The sequence below is a fragment of the Panicum virgatum genome, chromosome 5K (genome assembly GCF_016808335.1).
Source record: "Panicum virgatum strain AP13 chromosome 5K, P.virgatum_v5, whole genome shotgun sequence".
Taxonomy (NCBI): domain Eukaryota; kingdom Viridiplantae; phylum Streptophyta; class Magnoliopsida; order Poales; family Poaceae; genus Panicum; species Panicum virgatum.
In genome coordinates, this window is record NC_053140.1 from 10,890,612 (window position 1) to 10,911,932 (window position 21,321).

At 47.3% G+C, this 21,321-nt stretch overlaps 1 protein-coding gene across 8 annotated transcripts in view; it reads right to left on the reverse strand.

Annotated features, from left to right (window-relative positions):
• Positions 1-21,321, reverse strand: part of LOC120706262 (serine/threonine-protein kinase ATM) — an 83,338-nt gene that overhangs the window by 42,303 nt on the left and 19,714 nt on the right. For 6 of the 8 annotated variants that reach the window (XR_005688237.1, XM_039990859.1, XM_039990858.1 and 3 more), the window contains 21 exons: positions 18,568-18,705; positions 18,374-18,463; positions 17,314-17,501; positions 16,006-16,609; positions 15,862-15,930; positions 15,609-15,773; positions 14,333-14,458; positions 14,130-14,257; positions 12,154-12,310; positions 11,766-11,812; positions 11,594-11,657; positions 11,416-11,490; positions 10,340-10,462; positions 9,927-10,112; positions 9,243-9,367; positions 9,087-9,156; positions 1,689-1,816; positions 977-1,118; positions 754-894; positions 535-633; positions 83-445 (listed from right to left, as the gene is read on the reverse strand). Coding sequence is in view for 7 of the 8 variants with exons in the window: in XM_039990859.1 (XP_039846793.1) it covers positions 83-445; positions 535-633; positions 754-894; positions 977-1,118; positions 1,689-1,816; positions 9,087-9,156; positions 9,243-9,367; positions 9,927-10,112; positions 10,340-10,462; positions 11,416-11,490; positions 11,594-11,657; positions 11,766-11,812; positions 12,154-12,310; positions 14,130-14,257; positions 14,333-14,458; positions 15,609-15,773; positions 15,862-15,930; positions 16,006-16,609; positions 17,314-17,501; positions 18,374-18,463; positions 18,568-18,705 (3,228 nt within the window). In the remaining variant the exon portion in view is untranslated. Of the gene's footprint in view, positions 1-82; positions 457-534; positions 634-753; positions 895-976; positions 1,119-1,688; positions 1,817-9,086; positions 9,157-9,242; positions 9,368-9,926; positions 10,113-10,339; positions 10,463-11,415; positions 11,491-11,593; positions 11,658-11,765; positions 11,813-12,153; positions 12,311-14,129; positions 14,258-14,332; positions 14,459-15,608; positions 15,774-15,861; positions 15,931-16,005; positions 16,610-17,313; positions 17,502-18,373; positions 18,464-18,567; positions 18,706-21,321 lie in introns of all 8 variants that reach the window. The other 2 variants (XM_039990861.1, XM_039990860.1) reach the window with 2 other exon arrangements.

Genomic DNA, 21,321 nt, shown 5'->3' on the forward strand with positions numbered 1-21,321 from the left:
TAATGAAATCAAATGACTGAGAAGAGAAAAATGCACATAAACAACATAATGCAGCATGAGAAAGGATAGACTGAAAGCACACCCTAGAGATAAAATCAGCAACCACCGGAGAAGCTTCATTTGCTACAGGAGATGAGCTACAAAGGTCAACAAGAGTCCATACAGCAGAAACGATATCTGGGTCGCTGCACCAGCAGCTAACTATGTCTATATCAGCAGCAGAAGGATCAGCTCTACTGATGATATCTCCCAACAATAACTTCTTGTGATACATACGAAGACTGAGAGTACAAGAACAACGTGAAAGAAGTGATATTAGAAAAATGGCAAAGAAAAAACATAATAAGGAGTTGACAGAGAAGCGCATTTTAAGAAGCACTATATGCAGAGACGAATAAGTAAATATCACCTCAACAAGAACAGTTCCTGTGGCAAATAAGGAGCCCTATTAACAAACTAGAGGATGTCAGAAGTAATAAATCAGCTCATAATGAATATTAGAAACAAAAATAAGAAAATAAAAACAAGAGAAACCTTCAAGAATTGATCTTTTGAAGCATAGGAAGCAGAAAGTGAAGTGTGAAACTCTCGTATATCTTTCAAGCAATCAAGATCAGGAAGTGGTTCTAACTCCTGCAAGGCCATTGATAACAAAATAAATCAATAAGAAAAACGATCATGCAGCTAATGAAAAGAATAATACACAGCTAAGAGTAAGAATGCAATTAGATACATAGAGGAGATGGAGCATACTCTTATGTAATCATAAAGCAGAGGATCAGCATCCACTGTCAAGTGCTGAAGTAAAGAAAGAAGCCCTGATGAATCTGCAGTACCACTTCTTTCTTCTTTTTCATTAGTTAGGCAAGCAGCGATCAACTTCGGAACTACAACCTGTAACAGTTCATATGGAAGCACCAGTAATCAGAAGTTCATCAAATAGATTTGATATCAGAGAACTGTTTCTGAAATCCACCTGAAGCTGCCTCCCAAGAACTTCCACAGTTTCAGCAGAGGAATTTCCATCAAAAGAAGCCAACAATTTAGACAAGATATTACAGCATTGGCCTTGCAATGGTTTTCGCTGGATGTAGTTCCCCACTATACAAATAATATAGCTGCAGTTCAAACATACAATATCTTGAACGTTCAGATGAAAATAAGACTAGATGAACCCAAAGTTATCTCTTTCACATAGTTACAATACAGCAATTAATAAGTGCACATATTTTTATATTAATCTGCTTGTAACAAAGAAAAGGAAAACAGAAGAGCAGGACCCACTAAGATAATATATTTTTACAGAAGATCTTCTTGGTGTTTTATTTAACTTAATAACACTAATAAGTGACTAAACTAAAGCTCATAGGATGGCACTAGCTCACTGAAAATAAAGTTGAACTAAGATAGGAATTAGAACATAAAAAATGCTGTTATACGACATGTTACTTGTCCGCAGAAAGCACTGAACAGTGTATTTCCGATGGCTGTTAACATGACCAGCATTATAGAGGAACAACATAAAAAGGGAGGGGAGCTTGCATTTGTTGATTCTTTTACCAGGGTAGCTGCCACATGCTTGTTTAGGCAGGTAATGCATAGTTGTTGTGCTAACTGCCAAATCGGCAAACATCTTACAATCAACTGGCACAAATATTTAAACAAGAAATAGATAAAGAAACACTCACAAGCAAGTGCTCTCAAGAACCACTCTGTGTCCAAGTACATCTATCAAAACTTCAATTGCACAAAGCCGATGACACATGTGCCTGGGATGGCAAGCATCTGCAACATGCTGATGTATTGCCAGTAGGAACTGCATGAAATTAAGCGGACAGATGGAAATTAGTCACAATCACAGAACAACGCCACATATATTGCTTGCATTTATCTTTGTAGTAGTTTTCATGAGCACCAGCAGGGTATGCACAAGAACATATTATTTACTGCAACACTGTTCGTGAGAATAAATAAATGGGATAGTAAGGAAAATACCATATACCCACAAATATACCAATAAATGCTAAAAAATCATGAAAGATACATTTTTTTAAGAGAGAACAAAATGTGTTTAGTATTCTAATCGCAATGTAGGCAAACCATGCAGTTAGAACGCCCCACCTAGCCAACCCGACCATAAAACCCAGGTGTTATAGTGGGAGGGGTGGGGGCTTTTATCCTCAGTCCAACATTCCCCCTACGGCGTGCGAGCCCGGCGTAGCCCGCAGCAGGTTCTAGTGCCCGGCGTAGCCCGCAGCAGGTCTCAGCACACGAGAGACGCAGGGGAAATCGCGCAGCGGAAATTGCGTGGCCGGGAGGGATCGAACCCAGGACCTCGGCTCTGGTACCAAGTTAGATTAGGTTTTCCTCTCTCCTCTGTTCCAGCCGCCGCCGGCTCCCTGTTCGCCGCCGCCGGCCAGCATGGCCGGCCGCCGGCCGCCGGCGCCGCTCTTCTCCCCTTCCTCCTTCCCTCCCCTCACCTCACCTTCCTCTGCTGCCGCGCAGCAGGCGCTGAGCCCTGCTGGCGCCGCCGCATCCTCTGCCTGGGGCCCGTGGCCGCAGATCCGGCCCGTGGCCGCCGCTACTGCAGCGGCTGGCGCGGGCGCGGGTGCCGGGCCCCGACCGGCCGCCTCCTCGGTAGCCTCCCAGTCGCCGGCCGCCGCCCCAGTATCCTCCCAGCCGCCGGCCGCCGCCCTGGTCTCCTCCCAGCCTGGCGCCGCCGCGGATCCAGGTGCGGGGGGGTCTGCGGGCGCAGGGGGGGAGCGCCGCCCAGCTGCAGCCTCCCCTGCAGCAGGCAGCGGGGAAGAGCCCTGCCTTGCAGCAGCCAGCGGGGGGGAGCACTGCCCAGCTGCAGCCTCCCCTGCAGCAGCCACTGAACGCTGACGCAAGCACCGCCCAGCAGTTCCCTCCCCTGCAGCAGGTGCAGCAGTGGCCCACGGCCGACGATGATGCAGCTGTGGCTGACGCCCAGAACGCCCGCGCTGCCGCCCAGTGCGCCGCCGCCGTCGATCCGGCTGTCCTGCGGGCCGCGGCACAGCTACTGCAGGCCGCGGGCGTCGATCCGACTGCCCTGCGGGCCGCGGCGCAGGTGCTGCAGGATCCCGCCGCCGTCGTCGTGGCCCACCGCGCTGCTGTCGCAGCGGGCAAACAACCCGCCGCCGACGCCGCTCTCGCCGCGGCCCTCCTCGCCGCCAAGTCGGAGGCTTCGGCGGCCCAGGAGCGGGTCCGCGTGGCTGCCCTCGCCTGGGAGCGCGAGCGCACCGTGGCCGACGCCTCCGCTCTCCGGGTCGCCGAGGCGGAGCGTTTCCTCCGCGCCTCTTCCGGCCAGCTGCCCGTCGACACCGAGCCAGGCGCCTCTTCCTCACGCCAGGCGCCGCCCGCTGGATCTGGAGTCCGGTACGACCCGACCGACCCCATGGTCGCCCAGCTCCACCTCCAGGCGGCCGGAGTCCAGAACATCAGGGCTGGTCTCCGTCCTCCTCGACCCCGCGTCCTCCTCCTACGGCCGCTGGCGGGACCAGGTCCTCCTCACCCTTCGCCGCTACGCCCTCGACGACCACGTCCTCGTCGACTCGCCGATCGAGGCGCGGGACGTGACGTGGCTGCGCCTCGACAGCGTCGCCCTGTCCTGGATCTTCGGGACCATCTCCCTGGATCTTCAGGACCTCGTCAGGACACACGGCGGCACCGCGCGGCAGGCCTGGGTGGCGCTCGAGGGGCAGTTCCTCGGCAACGCCGAGTACCGTGCCCTCCAGCTCGACGCCACCTTCCGCACATTCGTGCAGGGGGACCTCTCCGTCGGTGAGTACTGCCGGCGGATGAAGAGCATGGCCGATGCTCTTCACGACCTCGGGGATCCAGTGTCCGATCGGGTCTTGGTGCTCAATGTCCTACGGGGACTGAGCAGCACCTACGACCACCTGAAGGGCTGGATCGCCCGCCAGAGGCCCTTCCCCACCTTCCTGCAGGTCCGGGACGACCTCGCCCTCGAGGAGATCACCAGGGGTCTCGCGCCCGGATCGTCCTCGCCCACCCCCGCCGCGCTTGTTGCTACTCCACCGACCTCCTCCACTGTTCCTCCTCCCGTTGGGCAAACCGGAGGAGGGGGGGCCGTGGACGTCGCCGGCGACGGGGTGGTGGTGGTGGCACTGGTGGCCCTGCTTCTGGCAACACCGGTACCGGTGGGGGCCGTCGGGGCGGCGTGCCGACACCGGCTCCGGCTCCCGCTCCCGCTCCCGCCCCTGCTGCTGGAGGTACGCCATGGCCATCCTTCAGCAACCCATGGTCAGGGCGCATCTCGATGTGGCCGTTCCAGGGTCCGGGAGGGGGGCCTCGTCCTCATCTCCAGCCGGCGGCCATGTTCACTGGCGCTGCTCCACTCTTCGCGCCCTCCTGGACCCCGCCCGCTCAGCCCAGCGAGCAGCCGACCTGGCCTGGGGGGTGGGACCAGGCCGCTCTGGCGCAGTCCTTCAGCACCATGGGACTGACGCCGCCGACCAGCACCGAGTGGATCGCCGACTCGGGCGCCTCGTTCCACACCACTCCCGATGCTGGTATCCTCTCTTCTGTCCGACCCCCACACCCTTCTTGTCCTTCTTCTATCATGGTTGGTGATGGGTCTTGCCTTCATGTCACCGCCGTGGGTTCTGCTCCTTGTCTTCCTCATGTTCTTGTTGCTCCTCAAATGGTTCACAACCTTCTTTCTATTCGCCAGTTTACTGCTGACAACTCCTGTTCTATCGAATTTGACTCTTCTGGTCTTACTGTGAAGGATTCGGCTTCCCGGCGTCCACTTCTCCGATGTGACAGCCCGGGGCCCCTTTACACTCTTCGGCTTCCTGCTTCCGCTGCCTCGCCTTCGGCTTCTTCGTCTTCTGCTTTTGCCGTGACGCCTTCTTCCACCACCTGGCACCGCCGGCTTGGTCACCCCAGCCGCGACGTTTTGGCTCAGCTCCGCCGTAGTACCGATGTTCCATGTACTAGGGCTCCTGCTGAGCACCTCTGTCATGCGTGCCAGTTAGGTCGTCATGTTAGACTTCCGTTTTCTGTTTCTTCTTCGCATGCTGCGCATGCTTTTGATCTCATTCACTGTGACCTGTGGACATCTCCTGTACTCAGCATGTCTGGCTATAGATATTATCTGGTCATTGTTGATGATTTCTCTCATTACTCTTGGACTTTCCCTTTGCGCGCTAAGTCTGAGACCTTCCCCACCCTCCTCCACTTCTTTGCCTGGGTGTCCACTCAGTTCGGCCTCACCGTTAAGGCCGTCCAGTGTGACAACGGGCGGGAGTTCGATAACTCCACCTCCCGGTCTTTCTTCCTGTCTCGGGGTGTTCAGCTGCGTATGTCTTGTCCGTATACCTCTCCTCAGAACGGCAAGGCTGAGCGGATGATTCGCACGACGAACGACGTCGTGCGCACCCTTCTGATCCAGGCTTCCCTGCCCCCGCGCTTCTGGGCTGAGAGCCTCCACACCGCCACCTACCTGCTCAACCGCCTTCCGTCCACTGCTTCTCCTGCTCCCACTCCACACCACGCTCTTTTCGGTACCCCTCCTCGCTACGACCACCTTCGGGTCTTCGGGTGTGCGTGTTACCCTAACACCTCCGCCACCGCTCCTCACAAGCTGGCGCCCCCGCTCGACTCGTTGTGTGTTCCTCGGTTACTCCCCTGACCACAAGGGGTACCGATGCTTTGACCTCACCACTCGCCGCGTCCTGATCTCCCGACACGTCGTCTTCGACGAGTCGGATTTCCCCTACTCCACCTCCTCTACACCTTCTCCTGACCCCGAGCTGGAGTCTCTGTTTCCGACTGACCCGGTGGTTCAGCCACCGTTACCTGTCTGTCCTTTTCCTGCAGGTTTTCCCGGCGCGCCGGCACCGTTTCCGGTGATCCCTCCTGTGCCGAGCGCGGCCCCGGTGCCCGCGGTCGCGCCACGCGCGGTCACCGGACCTCCGGTCGTGCCGCGCGCGGACTCGGTGTCACCCGCTGCGCCACGCGCGGCCCTGGTGCCTTCCCCTGCACCTGCGCGGTACGCTCAGCCGGTGCAGGTGTACCGGCGCCGCTCGACGCCGACCCCGACACTGCAGCGGTACGCTGAGCCGGTGCAGGTGTACCGGCGTCGTTCGGCGTCGACACCGGCGCCACCTCCTGCTCCAGAGGCACCTGCGACGCCGACACCGCCGCCGCCGCCGCCGCCACCTCCGGCTCCCTCTCGAGCCGAGCCGGAGGTGTACCACCCGCCGGTCATCCATCGGGATCCTCGGCATATCCATCCCATGGTGACTCGGCGGATGGCGTCCCAGGCCGCGACTCTCTCCGCCACCGAAGGAGAGCCGCGGGTCTCTCCGGTACCCTCCTCTGTCCGCGACGCCTTGGCGGATCCTCACTGGCGTCGCGCGATGGAAGAGGAGTACGCGGCTCTTCTTGCCAACCAGACGTGGGACCTCGTGCCGCGTCCGTCTGGTTGCAATGTGGTGACTGGCAAGTGGATCTGGACGCATAAGCGTCGGGCTGACGGCACACTGGAGCGCTACAAGGCTCGCTGGGTTCTCCGGGGGTTCACTCAGCGGCCTGGTGTGGACTATGATGAGACCTTCAGCCCGGTCGTGAAGCCCGCTACGGTGCGCACGGTCCTCTCGCTTGCGCTCTCGCGCACTTGGCCTGTGCACCAGCTGGACGTGAAGAATGCGTTTCTTCACGGCACCTTGTCAGAGACTGTCTACTGCTCTCAGCCAGCGGGATTTGTGGACTCGAGTCGTCCAGATATGGTCTGCCGGCTCAACAAGTCTCTCTATGGACTGAAGCAGGCTCCTCGGGCTTGGTACTCTCGGTTCGCCACGTTCTTGATGACACTGGGGTTCACAGAGGCCAAGTCTGACACGTCTCTCTTCATCTACCACCGTGGGGATGCGACGGCATATCTGCTGCTATATGTCGATGACATTGTGCTCACAGCTTCCAGTCAGCAGTTGCTTCAGAGTGTCATCTCCTCTCTGCAGCGGGAGTTCGCTATGAAGGATCTTGGTCAGCTCCACCACTTCTTGGGCGTCACTGTTGAGACTTGCCCGTCTGGTCTCCTTCTGCACCAGCGGCAGTACGCCCTCGATATTCTGGAGCGGGCTGGGATGACTGAGTGCAAGCCCTGCTCCACTCCAGTCGACACTCAGGCGAAGCTGTCTGCTGATCTGGGTGATCCGGTGGCTGACCCTACAGCCTACCGGAGTCTGGCCGGCGCTTTGCAGTACCTCACCTTCACCAGGCCGGACCTCACCTACGCTGTTCAGCAGGTCTGTCTCCACATGCAAGATCCCCGGGAGTCACACCTTGCTGCGCTGAAGCGTCTCCTCCGGTACGTCCGTGGCATTGTGGACCTCGGCCTGGTACTTCACCGCTCGTCCTCTGCTGAGCTGGTGGTCTACACCGACGCTGACTGGGCTGGCTGCCCGGACACTCGTCGCTCCACCTCTGGCTACGCCGTCTTCCTGGGCGGCAACCTGGTCTCCTGGTCTTCCAAGCGGCAGCCGGTTGTCTCCCGCTCCAGTGCCGAGGCAGAGTACCGGGCTGTCGCTAACGGCGTGGCGGAGGCGTCCTGGCTGCGACAGCTCTTGGCGGAGCTCCACAGCCCGCTCTCCAAGAGCACGCTCGTCTACTGCGACAACGTCAGCGCCGTGTATCTCTCCACCAACCCCGTCCAGCATCAGCGGACGAAGCACGTGGAGATCGACCTACACTTCGTGCGCGACAGAGTCGCCATCGGCGATGTTCGGGTACTCCATGTCCCGACTACCTCCCAGTTTGCTGACATCTTCACGAAGGGGCTGCCCTCGTCGACCTTCTCGGAGTTTCGATCCAGCCTCAACGTAGCCGGTGGCTAGTTGTGGCTGCGGGGGGTATTAGCCCTTTTTGTGCTCCACTTGTACTCTCATCTTGTCCAGTCTTGAACACCGCTGCGTCGGTTGTTCAGACTGCGGGGGGGTGTTAGCTTTCTTGTTGTCCAGTCTTGAACACCGCTGCGCCGGTAGTTCAGACTGCGGGGGGGTGTTGGAGTATATTGAGCCCATGTGTATAGAGGCCCATCTAGAGGCTCATGTGTTGGATCTATATATACCCACCCATCTAGGGTTGGAGGAATAGAGCAATAATTCCATTCCCGTCATTACATGCAAATACAGCAATGAATCCGGCAAAAATATATGTATAGAAACAAATTGGATAACAATGGATATGCAACTAGCAATTATTATGTTGATCTGAGTTTATCATTAAAGTATGATCTATCCTTTGTGACAATTACATATCAGAAATACTATACACACGATAGAGTTGTACAAACAGTGTTACTGTGTGGGGCAACATACGACCAGACTGTACAATCAAACTGTATGGTAGGTTCAAAGTAGGGATGAGGTTCACACCAGACCCACACAGGACTACTGTCATAGTCTGCTGTATAGCTATTTCCATCTAATCTTTGCTTTGAACAAGGCCTACAGTCTGGTCATATCTATAAGCAGGATTCTTCCATATCCCCTTTTTGTACCAGATAAAAAAATAATTTTAAGGCACCGCCAAGACACTGCAAAAGAATCATCTACATACATCCATGTAATAAGATAACAATTATATTTAAGAAACACAAAGTAACTGGCTAACTGCTCAATGGGAAGTTGTCTTGTAACCAAGCATAACATCAACTAAACTATGAAGTCTAAATCTTGTCACACATTCCCACCAGTAAATAGGGTCCTACTATTCAGTTTTGGGGTAAATTCCAGTACCCAGTGGAAGCATTAATAGGGCTTCTTACCACTGGTTTTATGGTGGACACTAGTAAGACAAATATTAATTTCATTTTTCTATACTTAATTTTCTCATATTTTACCATTTCATTTTTCTCATATTTTGCCATTTCATTGATTAAATAACAGCATTGGTACCTGCATATATGATACCAGTTTTTGGAAACCTTATACTTACTACAGAAAATAAAAGACATTGCAGAAGCTAGGGGCTAGACAGATGCATTATCCCTTGGAGACTCCGAATTGAGAAATAAGATAAGAAATAAAACAGAATACCTTAAATACTCTGTCGGCACGGAATATATTAATTTTATCAATAACAACTGTGTTAGCCAAATCATCATCCCTGAAAAGTGAAATCAATCATGAAACTACAGTATGCATTAAAATGTAGCTATTAGAAATGCACAGGACCAATGAATGAGGATGTACATGGTATCCACAAATCCATCAACAACTGTTTTCACTGACAGGGCAACAATCTCCTTGGAGAAATATGGGACTTGTGGCCCATGAGCAGATGATGAGACTGAGAGCAAAAAGGCAACAATTGAAACCTAAAAATAGAAGAATGAGTGCAATAAGAAATCAGCTTGAAACAGCTTTACACAATTGTAGATAATAAAAAAAACACCAGGAAGTTCTGACAGTATGAAAGCCAACCATATCATAATTAAAAATGAAAACGGCGAATCAAGATTCAAGAATATACCAGCATTGAGCAAAATTTATGCCTTTGTGGTAATGCAAACATCATCCATTCTTGAAACTTCTGTTTTACACTTTTAGCCAGTAATTTTCAACGGCGACAGTTGTCAGCGGCCAGGATAATTTATCCTAGTAGCAATGAAGATTTGGCTATCCTGATTCGCAGGCCCAGAATGACCTCAACAATTCCAAAAGTTCTGTTCTACTTACTACTTTTGAATACTAAATTACTACCATATCCATGGAATAGTACAACACCATAATCAAAAAAGGAACATGAATAGTGCCACTTCAGGGTCACAGAAATATGATGCAACATATATAACTCTATTTTTTGGGTGGTTAAAATACTTTCAAGACATGATATATACAAGATAAAATACAAGATGTTCTACTCAAGCAGCATACCATATGTTTTTTAATGAGATCATCACGCTCAAGCTCAGAAATTTCCCCAAGCTGCAAAAGTGATTCACATAAGGCAGTTTCTGCTAAGTCCTTCTCTGGCCCTGTGCCACATCTGGCGGCAATGGACAATCCGAAGATTGGAACAAAGTATCTCTTGATAATGACAGACAAAGGTTGCGATAAAATCTGAGAAACAAATATATATAGATAGATAGGATTAAAGCAAGGAGACAGCACCCTAAACACAGGAGTTGTAAAAAGCATGGTGAAACTTATTCAGAGAAATATGAATGAATAAACGACGTACATAGTCTATGAAATATTCTTTAACAGGAAAGAGGTGTTTCATGTAATTTTAAGATGAAGCTACCTCAGTACTAACTAGTCTTTCAAGAATAACAGTAAATATTCACCTTCGATATCCAATTTAGGTCAGCAGCATCACCCCTTAGAATAAGGAAAGGCAGAAGCCATGAGCTACAATGTTCAACGAAATTCTTTGGCTCAGACGAACTATAACCAAACATTTCTTGCACCTGTAAAAGTTAAGTCAACAACAACAACAACAACAACATAGCCTTTTTTCCCAAGCAAGTTGGGGTAGGCTAGAGATGAAACCCAAAAGAAATAAAGGTCATGGTTCAGGCACATTGATAGCTAGTCTCCAAGCGCTCCTATCCAAAGCTATCTCTTTAGAGATATTCCAATCCTTAAGGTCTCTCTTAACCGACTCATCCCAAGTCAGTTTAGGTCTACCTCTACCCCTCTTTACATTATCGACCCGCTCAAGAACCCCAATAAAGGTAAAAGTTAAGTCAACAATATAGGGAAATACAATTGAAAACAATGATGTATATTAAGTATGGTAACAACTAAAAACCACTAGCTTATGGACAACATCATGACATCAAGCATAAAAAACTTAGTTCTCCCAATTCTAAAAGTTAGTAATTTAAACCAAGCAAAAAAAGAAAAACGATGCAATTCAGAGGTGATAGAAAAGTGCAGCCAGGAAATGTGAGTGGGGAGCAATGTTTTGTAGAACAGCTAAATGTGCTTGTGGATAATAAAAAATGTGACTTATGACTTCAAGAATTCCGAAATAGATAAATCAGACTGCAGTCAATACAGAAAATAAGAACAGGAATCTAGCAGGCAGTGCGTGTTCAAGAAAAAAAAAATCTAGCTTGCTGTGTGTAAGGCTAGGGTAGTCATTATTGTTTGGGTATGTGCTTCATAAGTGTACTTAGATAGGGGTATACAGGCTTTGACTCTTTTCACCTACAGTGTCGTATATATTTACTAACCGGTCCACGGATAATTATCAATTTTCCATAAAAATGGTCAGAGACTCAGAAAGTTCACAGGATTAAGGGTTGGTGCATGTCACAATGAGGATCATTTATAGAACTCTATAGACCTCAAAATCATATTTAGAAGCCATGCTGACATTGGAAACATATTCCAAAGCATTAAAACAGAAAGTTACCTCAACAAGTGAAACTAGACTCATCTCGCAAGCAACCCACCTAAAAAGAATTGGACCCATCACTTGGTCCACATACTGCATACCAGAAAGGTAACCAAATATGTGAACTGTAATTCCAGCAAGTCATTCTCTTATAGAAAACTATAAGCAAATTATTTCAGAGTCCATGTCCAGTCACCTTGCTCCGTGAAGCATATCCAAGCTTTCTTGAGATGGAATCAAATAAAGCATAAGCTAATTCTCTGAAAAGAAAGTAGCATATAAAAGTAAAGGAAGCATCAAAGCAGTTCCCAGTTATCATTAAAAAATTGTGCATCATCATAATTACAGCTCATAAGTTGTGAAAATACCTCTGAGAAGGCTCTATAGCAGCAGCAGCAGAAATCATGAACACGCTCTACAAAGTCAGAAGGGAAATGACATAAAACTCAGTTGAACAACTCAAATATGAACTGAATACAGAATATAATAGGCATCACAGACAACTGGAACCAATGATTCTGATACTAATTAATGTCAGTTACTTGGTGAGACCGCACATAGCCAACAAAAACCACGCATTAATGTCTGTTCTAATACAACATTATATATAAAAACAGGGGTTACTGTTAATGCTTTCCTTACACACTAAAAACAGTTGATACACAAAAGAAACATTTATTTTTATCCAAAGAACAATCTGTACAGTCATACAGGACAGACTAACATATAATTCTGCTGCACACAAAAAGAACGTACCTCAACTTCAACATCCTCACTATACACAGACAAATGAGCAAGAGTAATGAGGGCAGTTTCAATTACAGGAACAGATTGTGGTCCAACAGCTAAGACTTCTCTAGCTGTAATTGGAGAGTCAACTGAGAATGCTACCATCTTGGCACCAATATTTGAGCTGATATTGAGAAAAAAGATATGGTAAGTCAGCAATCACACTTATAGAGTTACAGTGCTATATCTGGAATTCTGGATGTCAACTATGATTAATGTTATTAGCAAATACTCCCTGCGTCCCAGAATATAGCTACATTTACGTTTGTCCTAAGTCAAACACTGTTAACTTTGACCAACAATATTTCTAAAAATAATTTATTTCAAATAGAAACAATTGATATTGCGATAGCTGGTTTCATGATGAATCTGCTAACATCATTCTTATGCTGTAGATCTTCCTGACCTTTTTTTTTTGCAATTCATAGTCAAAGTTAAAAGATTTTGACCAAGGACAAACCTACAACAACAACAACATAGCTTTTTTTCCCAAGCAAGTTGGGGTAGGCTAGAGATGAAACCCGAAAGAAATAAGTTCAAAGTTCAGGCACATTGATAGCTAGTCTCCAAGCGCTCCTATCCAAAGCTATCTCTTTAGAGATATTCCAATCCTTAAGGTCTCTCTTAACCGACTCATCCCACGTCAGTTTAGGTCTACCTCTACCCCTCTTTACATTATCGACCCGCTCAAGAACCCCATTACGCACCGGCGCCTCAGGAGGCCTTCGTTGAACATGTCCAAACCATCTCAGCCGATGCTGGATATGTTTCTCCTCAATTGGTGCCACCCCGACCCTATCCCGAATAACTTCGTTCCGGACTCTATCCCTCCTTGTGTGCCCGCAAAACGACCGCAACATCCGCATCTCTGCTACACTCAGTTGCTGGACATGTCGCCTTTTTGTAGGCCAACATTCAGCACCGTATAATATCGCCGGACGAATTGACCAAGGACAAACCTAAGCGTAGCTATATTTTGGGATGGAGGGAATATCATCACCTTTTCATTACTGATTGAACAAAATGACATGGCATGGAAATAAAGAAAATCAGTCTTGTACAGGGAAGTAGGATAAACCTACTATAGGAGTCTTCATCAATATGGGAAAATATACTGGATACATGGTTCTATTTTTCAGCAGTGTGTGTGTGTGTTAATGAGAGAGCAAGCGAGCGAGCGAGCGAGCGAGAGAGAGAGAGAGAGAGAGAGAGAGAGAGAGAGAGAGAGAGAGAGAGAGAGAGTCTGGGTTGGTTGCAAAAAACTTTTTTCCAATGATACACAGCTCTCCTGTGTATTAAAAAAAAATGGATTCAAGGTAACACCTATTCGTAGCCCAGTTCAATGTTCATTGCAGATAATGACAATATCTCCAGCAGATTGCCAATCCCATTCCAAATACCAAAAAACATGCAAATTTGAGGGATAAGAGTCCTCCAGCAGATAGCCAATCCCATCCCCAATGGCACAATATCAATTTTTTTTGGTAACTAACAAAAATACGCACCCCTCTCCCCTAAATGAAGTGGATGGATCCCCCTCCCCTATTGACTTTGACTTTTATCCTAGGTGCCAGTACATTTCATGTGAGAGAAGATAGAGGAAGAAAGAGACTGGGGACGAAGAGGGGTGATAACCACACTGCCGTTGCAGTAGTGAATTAGCTGCAATATAGTATCAGGGGAAAATAGCAATGCTCCAACCACGTAGCATAGCGGTAAACTATAAAGCCATCTGCTATCAGTTCATAGAGTGATCCCAACTGTATTAGCAATTTTTTTTAGCTTTGGTGATGATTTATTGTATGAAAAGCTATATATCTACAACTAAAATACATGTTTAAGATGACATATAATGAACTAAAAAGTAAGACATCATATCAATTATTTAATCCATTTCAGAAAATTGACTCAAGGCCATCAGACAGTAGTTGGGAAATACCTACCAAACATCATAGAATAATTCATTATGCCCTTCCCACGTTTGGAATAACACAACGATTTCCCTGGCCAAATACAACCTGACACGGTAATCGGTATCATGCAGCATGTCAAGCAAACACCCAATCAGATCCTGCAATCATAATAATGGAAACACATTAGTAGTAGTCTAGTATATGGGTACATTTCAAAAGAAAATACAAATCACCTGGGCAACATCAGGGAACAGGCAAATAAAGGATGAGATGCAATCAATGAGCTTGATTCGAGAAAACCAATCTGCAGAACCTATCTCTGTAGCCTTATTTACCAAGTCTAATAGGATATCCTGGCTCTGCAGATGATATGAACATATCTAGAAGTTAACAAAAACAGAAATGCATATTGCACCAAACATGAAAATAATATTGCAATGATGTTTATAGATAACTATTGCAGGCTTTGCGCAAATAATAAACATCTTAGTATCAAATAACACAACAAATAAGGTGACTACTCCTTCAAACAATCTACACGAACATATCAGCAACCCGAGTGGATCTCAATTGTTATATAGGTTAAGGTGCTACCAAGTTACTAACCACCTAATGAATCCCTAACATTATATTAGGACTCAGAGATGAAGGTTACAAACGAATTAAGCTGGCTGGTCTCATGGACACCAGCCGGATGATTGAAACGTATGGCAAAAAGAAAAAAATTACATTTGTTTGAGTAGACACAACATGCTTTTGTTGATAAAAAGGGATTATATTCTTATATGCATACCCTTTTCATGGCTACATGCTGGACACAGTGTTGGTCCATCCTACCGAAGGAGAGAGATAAACAAAGAATGAAGTGGGCATGTCATGTGTTGGACACAGCGGCAATGGAAATTTTCGCCAAGCATGGTTGGCTGTCTTCTAATATACTTCGCATTTAGTTTGTAGTCTGAGTTTACACAAATAACTAGTGTGTGTGTGTGTGTGTGTTTCTTAATATAATGATACGCAGCTCTGCTTAATAATAAAATTGCAGGCTAGAAAGATCAATCCAACAAGGGTCCAGAAAAAAAAATCAGGAATGGTGCCGTACTACAGAAATACATCATGTAAAAATTAAAAACGCCTACCAAGAAGTTCACAGATAATCGGAAGAAAAGGTGAATAAATTGTACCATAAATAATTGCTCTTCCTTGATTAGAAAGTATTTCATGATTAAAGAAATGAAGGTCAGTTTCAAGACAATGATTTATTGTGGCTGCTACATTTCTAATGGCTTAGTCTCAGAGATTTTGGTTCAACTAATTAAAATTCTCATCAATAAAAAATTAAAATTTGCAGCATACAAAACTGATATTCACTTGATGAAACCTTAAAGATTCAAATAAAATAGTACAAGACGAAAGCTACAAAATTAAATGTGACTCAAACAAATAAAGTGTGACGTTTAGCAGAAAGTCAACAGGGCAAGTTACTTATAACACATGTCAAATACCAACCTCACTGAAAATCCCTTTGCATCCTTGAGGCTGTCCATCAGTACTTTGCGCACCATCACGGAGAGTTACCAATGTTCTTAGCAAAGCATGTACACAGGCTAAACACTCTGTAGAGTTAAGTAATGAACTTGCACATCTGTCCCTCATATCATTTATAAGATGGACCTGCATGACCAAAATCAACATTTTAAAATTAAACTCATAAGCCAGACAATTAAAAATTTGGTATAGTTACAAATACGTGAGACAGTACCATGGAAGATACAGTTTTAGATGGACCAGGGATATTTCTGCAAAGATTAAGCAAGATGACCTGACGAACCTGCAAAAAAGAAACCAGATGTTACAAAATAGCACTGCAGTGAAAGAACATATTAAGCATGTTAGAAATGTGTACCTTCACATCACTTTCTTTCTCCACCAAGCTGTACAAGATTTCCCATGTATGAAGCGATGACACCGAGAAAAAAGTTGAAATAATTCTAACTAGTTCTAGCTTCCACTCCAATGGCCGTAAGAAGCTACCCATATTTCCACTCCCACTAGTGACAGATTCTACTTCACCAGAGTCCATCACATCAAGATCCATATCAGCAACACTACTTTTGCAATCAACAATAGGATTTAGATCTTCTGAGTTTACACAAGATATTGGCAACACTTTACCGGTACTCTCTCCATCAAAATTGTTAGCTAAACTAGAGAGTTGAGAAAACAGCTGAGAAATTGCAACCAAGAGTTCATCGAGTAATTCAGTAACACCCTCGATAACCACAGAACTAACTCCATTATCAACTCTAGACAGATTAAATATCGGAGAAGACAGAAAGCTCTTGAATGAGGATAAAGTGGAGCCCATTGTATCCAATGGTGAACTTAGGTTAGTAACACCATGAGAAAGTTCAACGTTCTTTTTCACAACAAATGACACAATATATTTTATAATATTGGTGATATAATTTAATACTTCCTGCAGAAGTGAAGATTTATCTCCCATGACCCTGAAAAAACCTCACAGAAAAACAAAAGGATGTTAAGCATAAGGATAGATAAATACTACAAGAATCATGGGTGCTAAATGATATTCAAGATATAGCTTGAGCCACTAAAACAGACCAGGCCGTCAGTTAAACAAGGGCCCATCAGGGCACTGCCACGCATGTGAATTAGAATAAACTGGTTGGTGCCAGTTTTACATGGAACCACTGGAAACCAGCCTGTTGAACAACCCAGTTCACCAGCCTGAGAGCCACGTGGACTCAACCAAGGCTGGCCAAGAGCCCAAGACTTTGGGCAAAGGAATAGAAAATGGGAAGGATGGAGTTTGAACCCAAGATCCTACCAATGGGTATATCCCTAACACAGTAAATTATGAATTCAAAGCAGCCTGTTGAACAACCCAGTTCACCAGCCTGAGAGCCACGTGGACTCAACCAAGGCTGGCCAAGAGCCCAAGACTTTGGGCAAAGGAATAGAAAATGGGAAGGATGGAGTTCGAACCCAAGATCCTACCAATGGGGCATTAAATCCCTAACACAGTAAATTATGAATTCAAAGGCAGAACTATATTGGTACTCAAGGCAAAACAAAATTAGTTATGGTACTCAATGTCATCTGGTCCAAAATTTTCTTATAGATGTAAGCATTGTACCAATGACATATTAACGTATAAATGCAGAAGAAGAGATGACAATTAAACATATACCTTGACAACAATGAACAATGAATAAGATTGCAGAGAAGAGAACAGACAAATACAAGAGTAGATAAGTCCAATTTCTCAAAATGATCGTTTGAGGCCACAAATCCTTTGATGAAGTCTATGAGCTCAAGAAGCATTGGTTGCTGGATAGTCCCAGGAAGGTGTATGCGGTGGCATTTATCAGAAATAACCTGTTTACCAATTAACCATATTCTGTCACTTTATGGTGGAAACAATAAAACAGAAATAACTGTCATGGAATTGATAATCTTTCTACAACTACCAAAGTCTGAATTGCTGAGACAACGAACCATGGGTTCAAGTCTTGCTAAACTTTATTGAACCATTCAAAATAACAAGCATTTAAGATGGAATGCACCAGTATGCTAGTGCTTAACTAATATGCCACAAATAAGCACTGCATAGTTACATGAACTCTTTCAGTTCAACTGCTTCCATGCTAAATTGCACAATGTGTAATTAGTGCCATGTTTAGTCTCAGGTCTGATGGGCCTTTGTGTGAAGAAGGTGGTCCGTAAGTGTACCATAATCCATGAGAAGAGAAAGAACCCTCCATCTCCCAACAAGTACAGCAAAAATATAGAAAAGGCATGCAGCTCAAAGCATGCTTCATTTTACATCAACTTGTGAGGGCTACGTATCATTTTATTGAGGAAGAATATAGAGTTCTAGTTACAAATATGAGAAAAACTATCTGTCTGAAAAAGCTTCTTTTAGGAATAGAGAGAAGAGGACTGAACTAGATGTCTATATTGAGAGAGGCCCAAAGGGCTATATATACAAGAGGAGACCCCAAACCCTAGATTAGTACAATGACACTTATAGCCTTAACAGCTTCAACCTCAGGCTCAAACCAAATGGACGAAAATAAAAGACTACATCGCCAGGAAAAGTGTTATAACCAATCATGAAGTTTCAATGAACTACTAGCAGAGTAACTCGGAAACCATAACGGACTAAGAGTAAAGCACCTTGGCAGAACTATCCAGGGTGACTACTAGCAGAGTAACTCGGAAACAATAATGGACAAAGAGTAAAGCACCTTGGCAGAACTATCCAGAGTGATTTTTGATAAAGCTTCAACTGAGTAGAGCAGCTCATCTTTGAGAACCCAGGTCTCGTCCTCAAGAGACTTTATGACAATCAAATTCGCACAAGGTCAACAAAAGCGTAAGCTTAAAAATACTCAATGTGATCTGGAAAAAAAAAACTTGTGACAACTAACTAATAGCATACCTTAGAATTAATTTTACAATCACCAAATAGTTGTAACGAATCTGATGAATTAATTGGTGATGACACAAAAGCAGCACACAGTGAGAAAATAGCTTCAGGAATGAGAACAACATTTTGCTCGTTCAAGAGAGAGAATTCCTGTAAAAAAAAGTGAACCATTCAACCTGTTTATAGATGGATATAGTGGTACATAGCATAATCACAAATACATTATGGAGTCCTAAAAGTGAATTAAAGTCCATTTAGCTCTTTTATTCAACATAATCTTAATCCATATAGCAAACTATAACCTTTTTGGGGCAATTACAAGGAAAGGACGCATACGCGCCTGATGGAGAGAATAATGGCTTGTATTCCTCCAAACCCTAGAAGGGTGGGATATATAGTTCCTATACATGGGCCACTAGATGGGCCTCTATATATGGGCTCAATATACACCAACACCCCCCCCCCCGTGCAGTCTGAACTACCGGCGCAGCGGTGTTCAAGACTGGACAACAAGCTAATACCCCCCGCAGTCTGAACTACCGACGCAGCGGTGTTAAGACTGGACAAGAAGAAAGTACAAAGGGTAAATACCCCCCCCCCCCGCAGCCACAACTAGCCACCTGCTACGTTGAGGCTGGAGCGAAACTCCGAGAAGGTCGAGGAGAGTAGTCCCTTGGTGAAGATGTCAGCAAACTGTGAGGTGGTCTGGACACGGAGTACCCGAACATCGCCGATTGCGACACTGTCGCGCACGAAGTGCAAGTCAATCACCACGTGCTTTGTCCGACGTCCACTGATGCTGGACGGGGTTGGTGGAGAGATACACGGCGCTGACGTTGTCGCAGTAGACGAGCGTGCTCTTAGCAAGCGGGCTGTGGAGCTCCGCCAAGAGCTGTCGTAGCCAGGACGCCTCCGCCACGGCGTTAACGACAGTACGGTATTCCGCCTCGGCAATGGAGCGGGAGACAACCGGCTGCCGCTTGGACGACTAGGAGACCAGATTGCCGCCGAGGAAGACGGCATAGCCGGAAGTGGAGCGACGAGTGTCCGGACAGCCAGCCCAGTCAGCGTCGGTGTAGACAATCAGCTCAGTAGAGGACGAGCGGTGAAGAACCAGGCCGAGGTCCACAGTGCCACGGACGTAGCGGAGGAGACGCTTCAGCGCAGCAAGGTGTAACTCCCGGGGATCATGCATATGTTGACAGACCTGCTGAACCGCGTAGGTGAGGTCCGGCCTGGTGAAGGTGAGGTACTGCAAAGCGCCGGCCAGACTCCGGTAGGCAGTAGGATCAGCCACCGGATCTCCCAGATCAGCAGACAGCTTCACCTGAGAGGAGATGACATTCTGAAGCAATCGCTGACTGGAGGTTGTGAGCACATGTCATCGACATATAACAGCAGATAGGCAGTCTCATCCCCACGGCGGTAGATGAAGAGAGACGTGTCAGACTTGGCCTCGGTGAACCCCAATGTCAGCAAGAACGTGACGAACCGAGAGTACCAAGCCCGAGGAGCCTGCTTCAGACCATAGAGACTTGTTGAGCCGGCAGACCATATCCGGACGACTCGAGTCCACAAATCCCGCTGGCTGAGAGCAGTAGACAGCCTCTGACAAAGTGCCGTGAAGAAATGCATTCTTCACGTCTAGCTAGTGCACAGCCCAAGAGCGCGAGAGCGCAAGTGAGAGGACCGTGCCCACCGTAGCGGGCTTCACGACTGGACTGAAGGTCTCATCAGTCCACACCAAGCCGTTTTGTGAACCCCCGGAGAACCCAGCGAGCCTTGTAGCGCTCCAATGTGCCATCAGCCCGACGCTTATGCGTCCAGATCCACTTGCCAGTCACCACATTGCAACCAAACGGACGCGGCACGAGGTCCCACGTCTGGTTGGCAAGAAGAGTCGCGTACTCCTCTTCCATCGCGCGACGCCAATGAGGATCCGCCAAGGCGTCGCGGACAGAGAAGGGTACCGTTGAGACCCGCGGCTCTCTCTCGGTGGCGGAGAGAGTCGCGGCCTGAGACGCCATCCGCCGAGTTACCATGGGATGGATATGCCGAGGAGGGGTACCGAAGAGAGCGTGGTGTGGAGTGGGAGCAGGATAAGCAGTGGACGGAAGGCGGTTGAGCAGGTAGGTGGCGGTGTGGAGGCTCTCAGCCCAGAAGCGCGGGGGCATAGGCCTGGATCAGAAGGGTGCGCACGACGTCGTTCGTCATGGGAATCATCCGCTCAGCCTTGCCGTTCTGATGAGAGGTATACGGACAAGACATACGCAGCTGAACACCCCGAGAGGAAGAAGGAACGGGAGGTGGAGTTATCGAACTCCCGCCCGTTGTCACACTAGACGGCCTTAACGATGAGGCCGAACTGAGTGGACACCCAGGCAAAGAAGTGGAGGAGAGTGAGAAAGGTCTCAGACTTGGCACGCAAAGGGAAAGTCCAAGAGTAATTTGAAAAATCATCCATCACGACCAGATAATATTTATAGCCAGACATGCTGAGTACGGGGGATGTCCACAGGTCACAGTGAGTAAGATCAAAAACATGCGCAGCATGCGAAGAAAACTGAAGTCTAACATGACGACCTAACTAGCACGCATGACAGAGGTGCTCAGCAGGAGCCCTAGTACATGGAACATCGGTACTATGACTGAGCAGAGCCAAAACGTCGCGGCCGGAGTGACCAAGCCGGCGGTGCCAGGTGGTGGAAGAAGGCGTCACGGCAAAAGCAGCAGACGAAGAAGAAGAAACCGAAGGCGGAGCAGCGG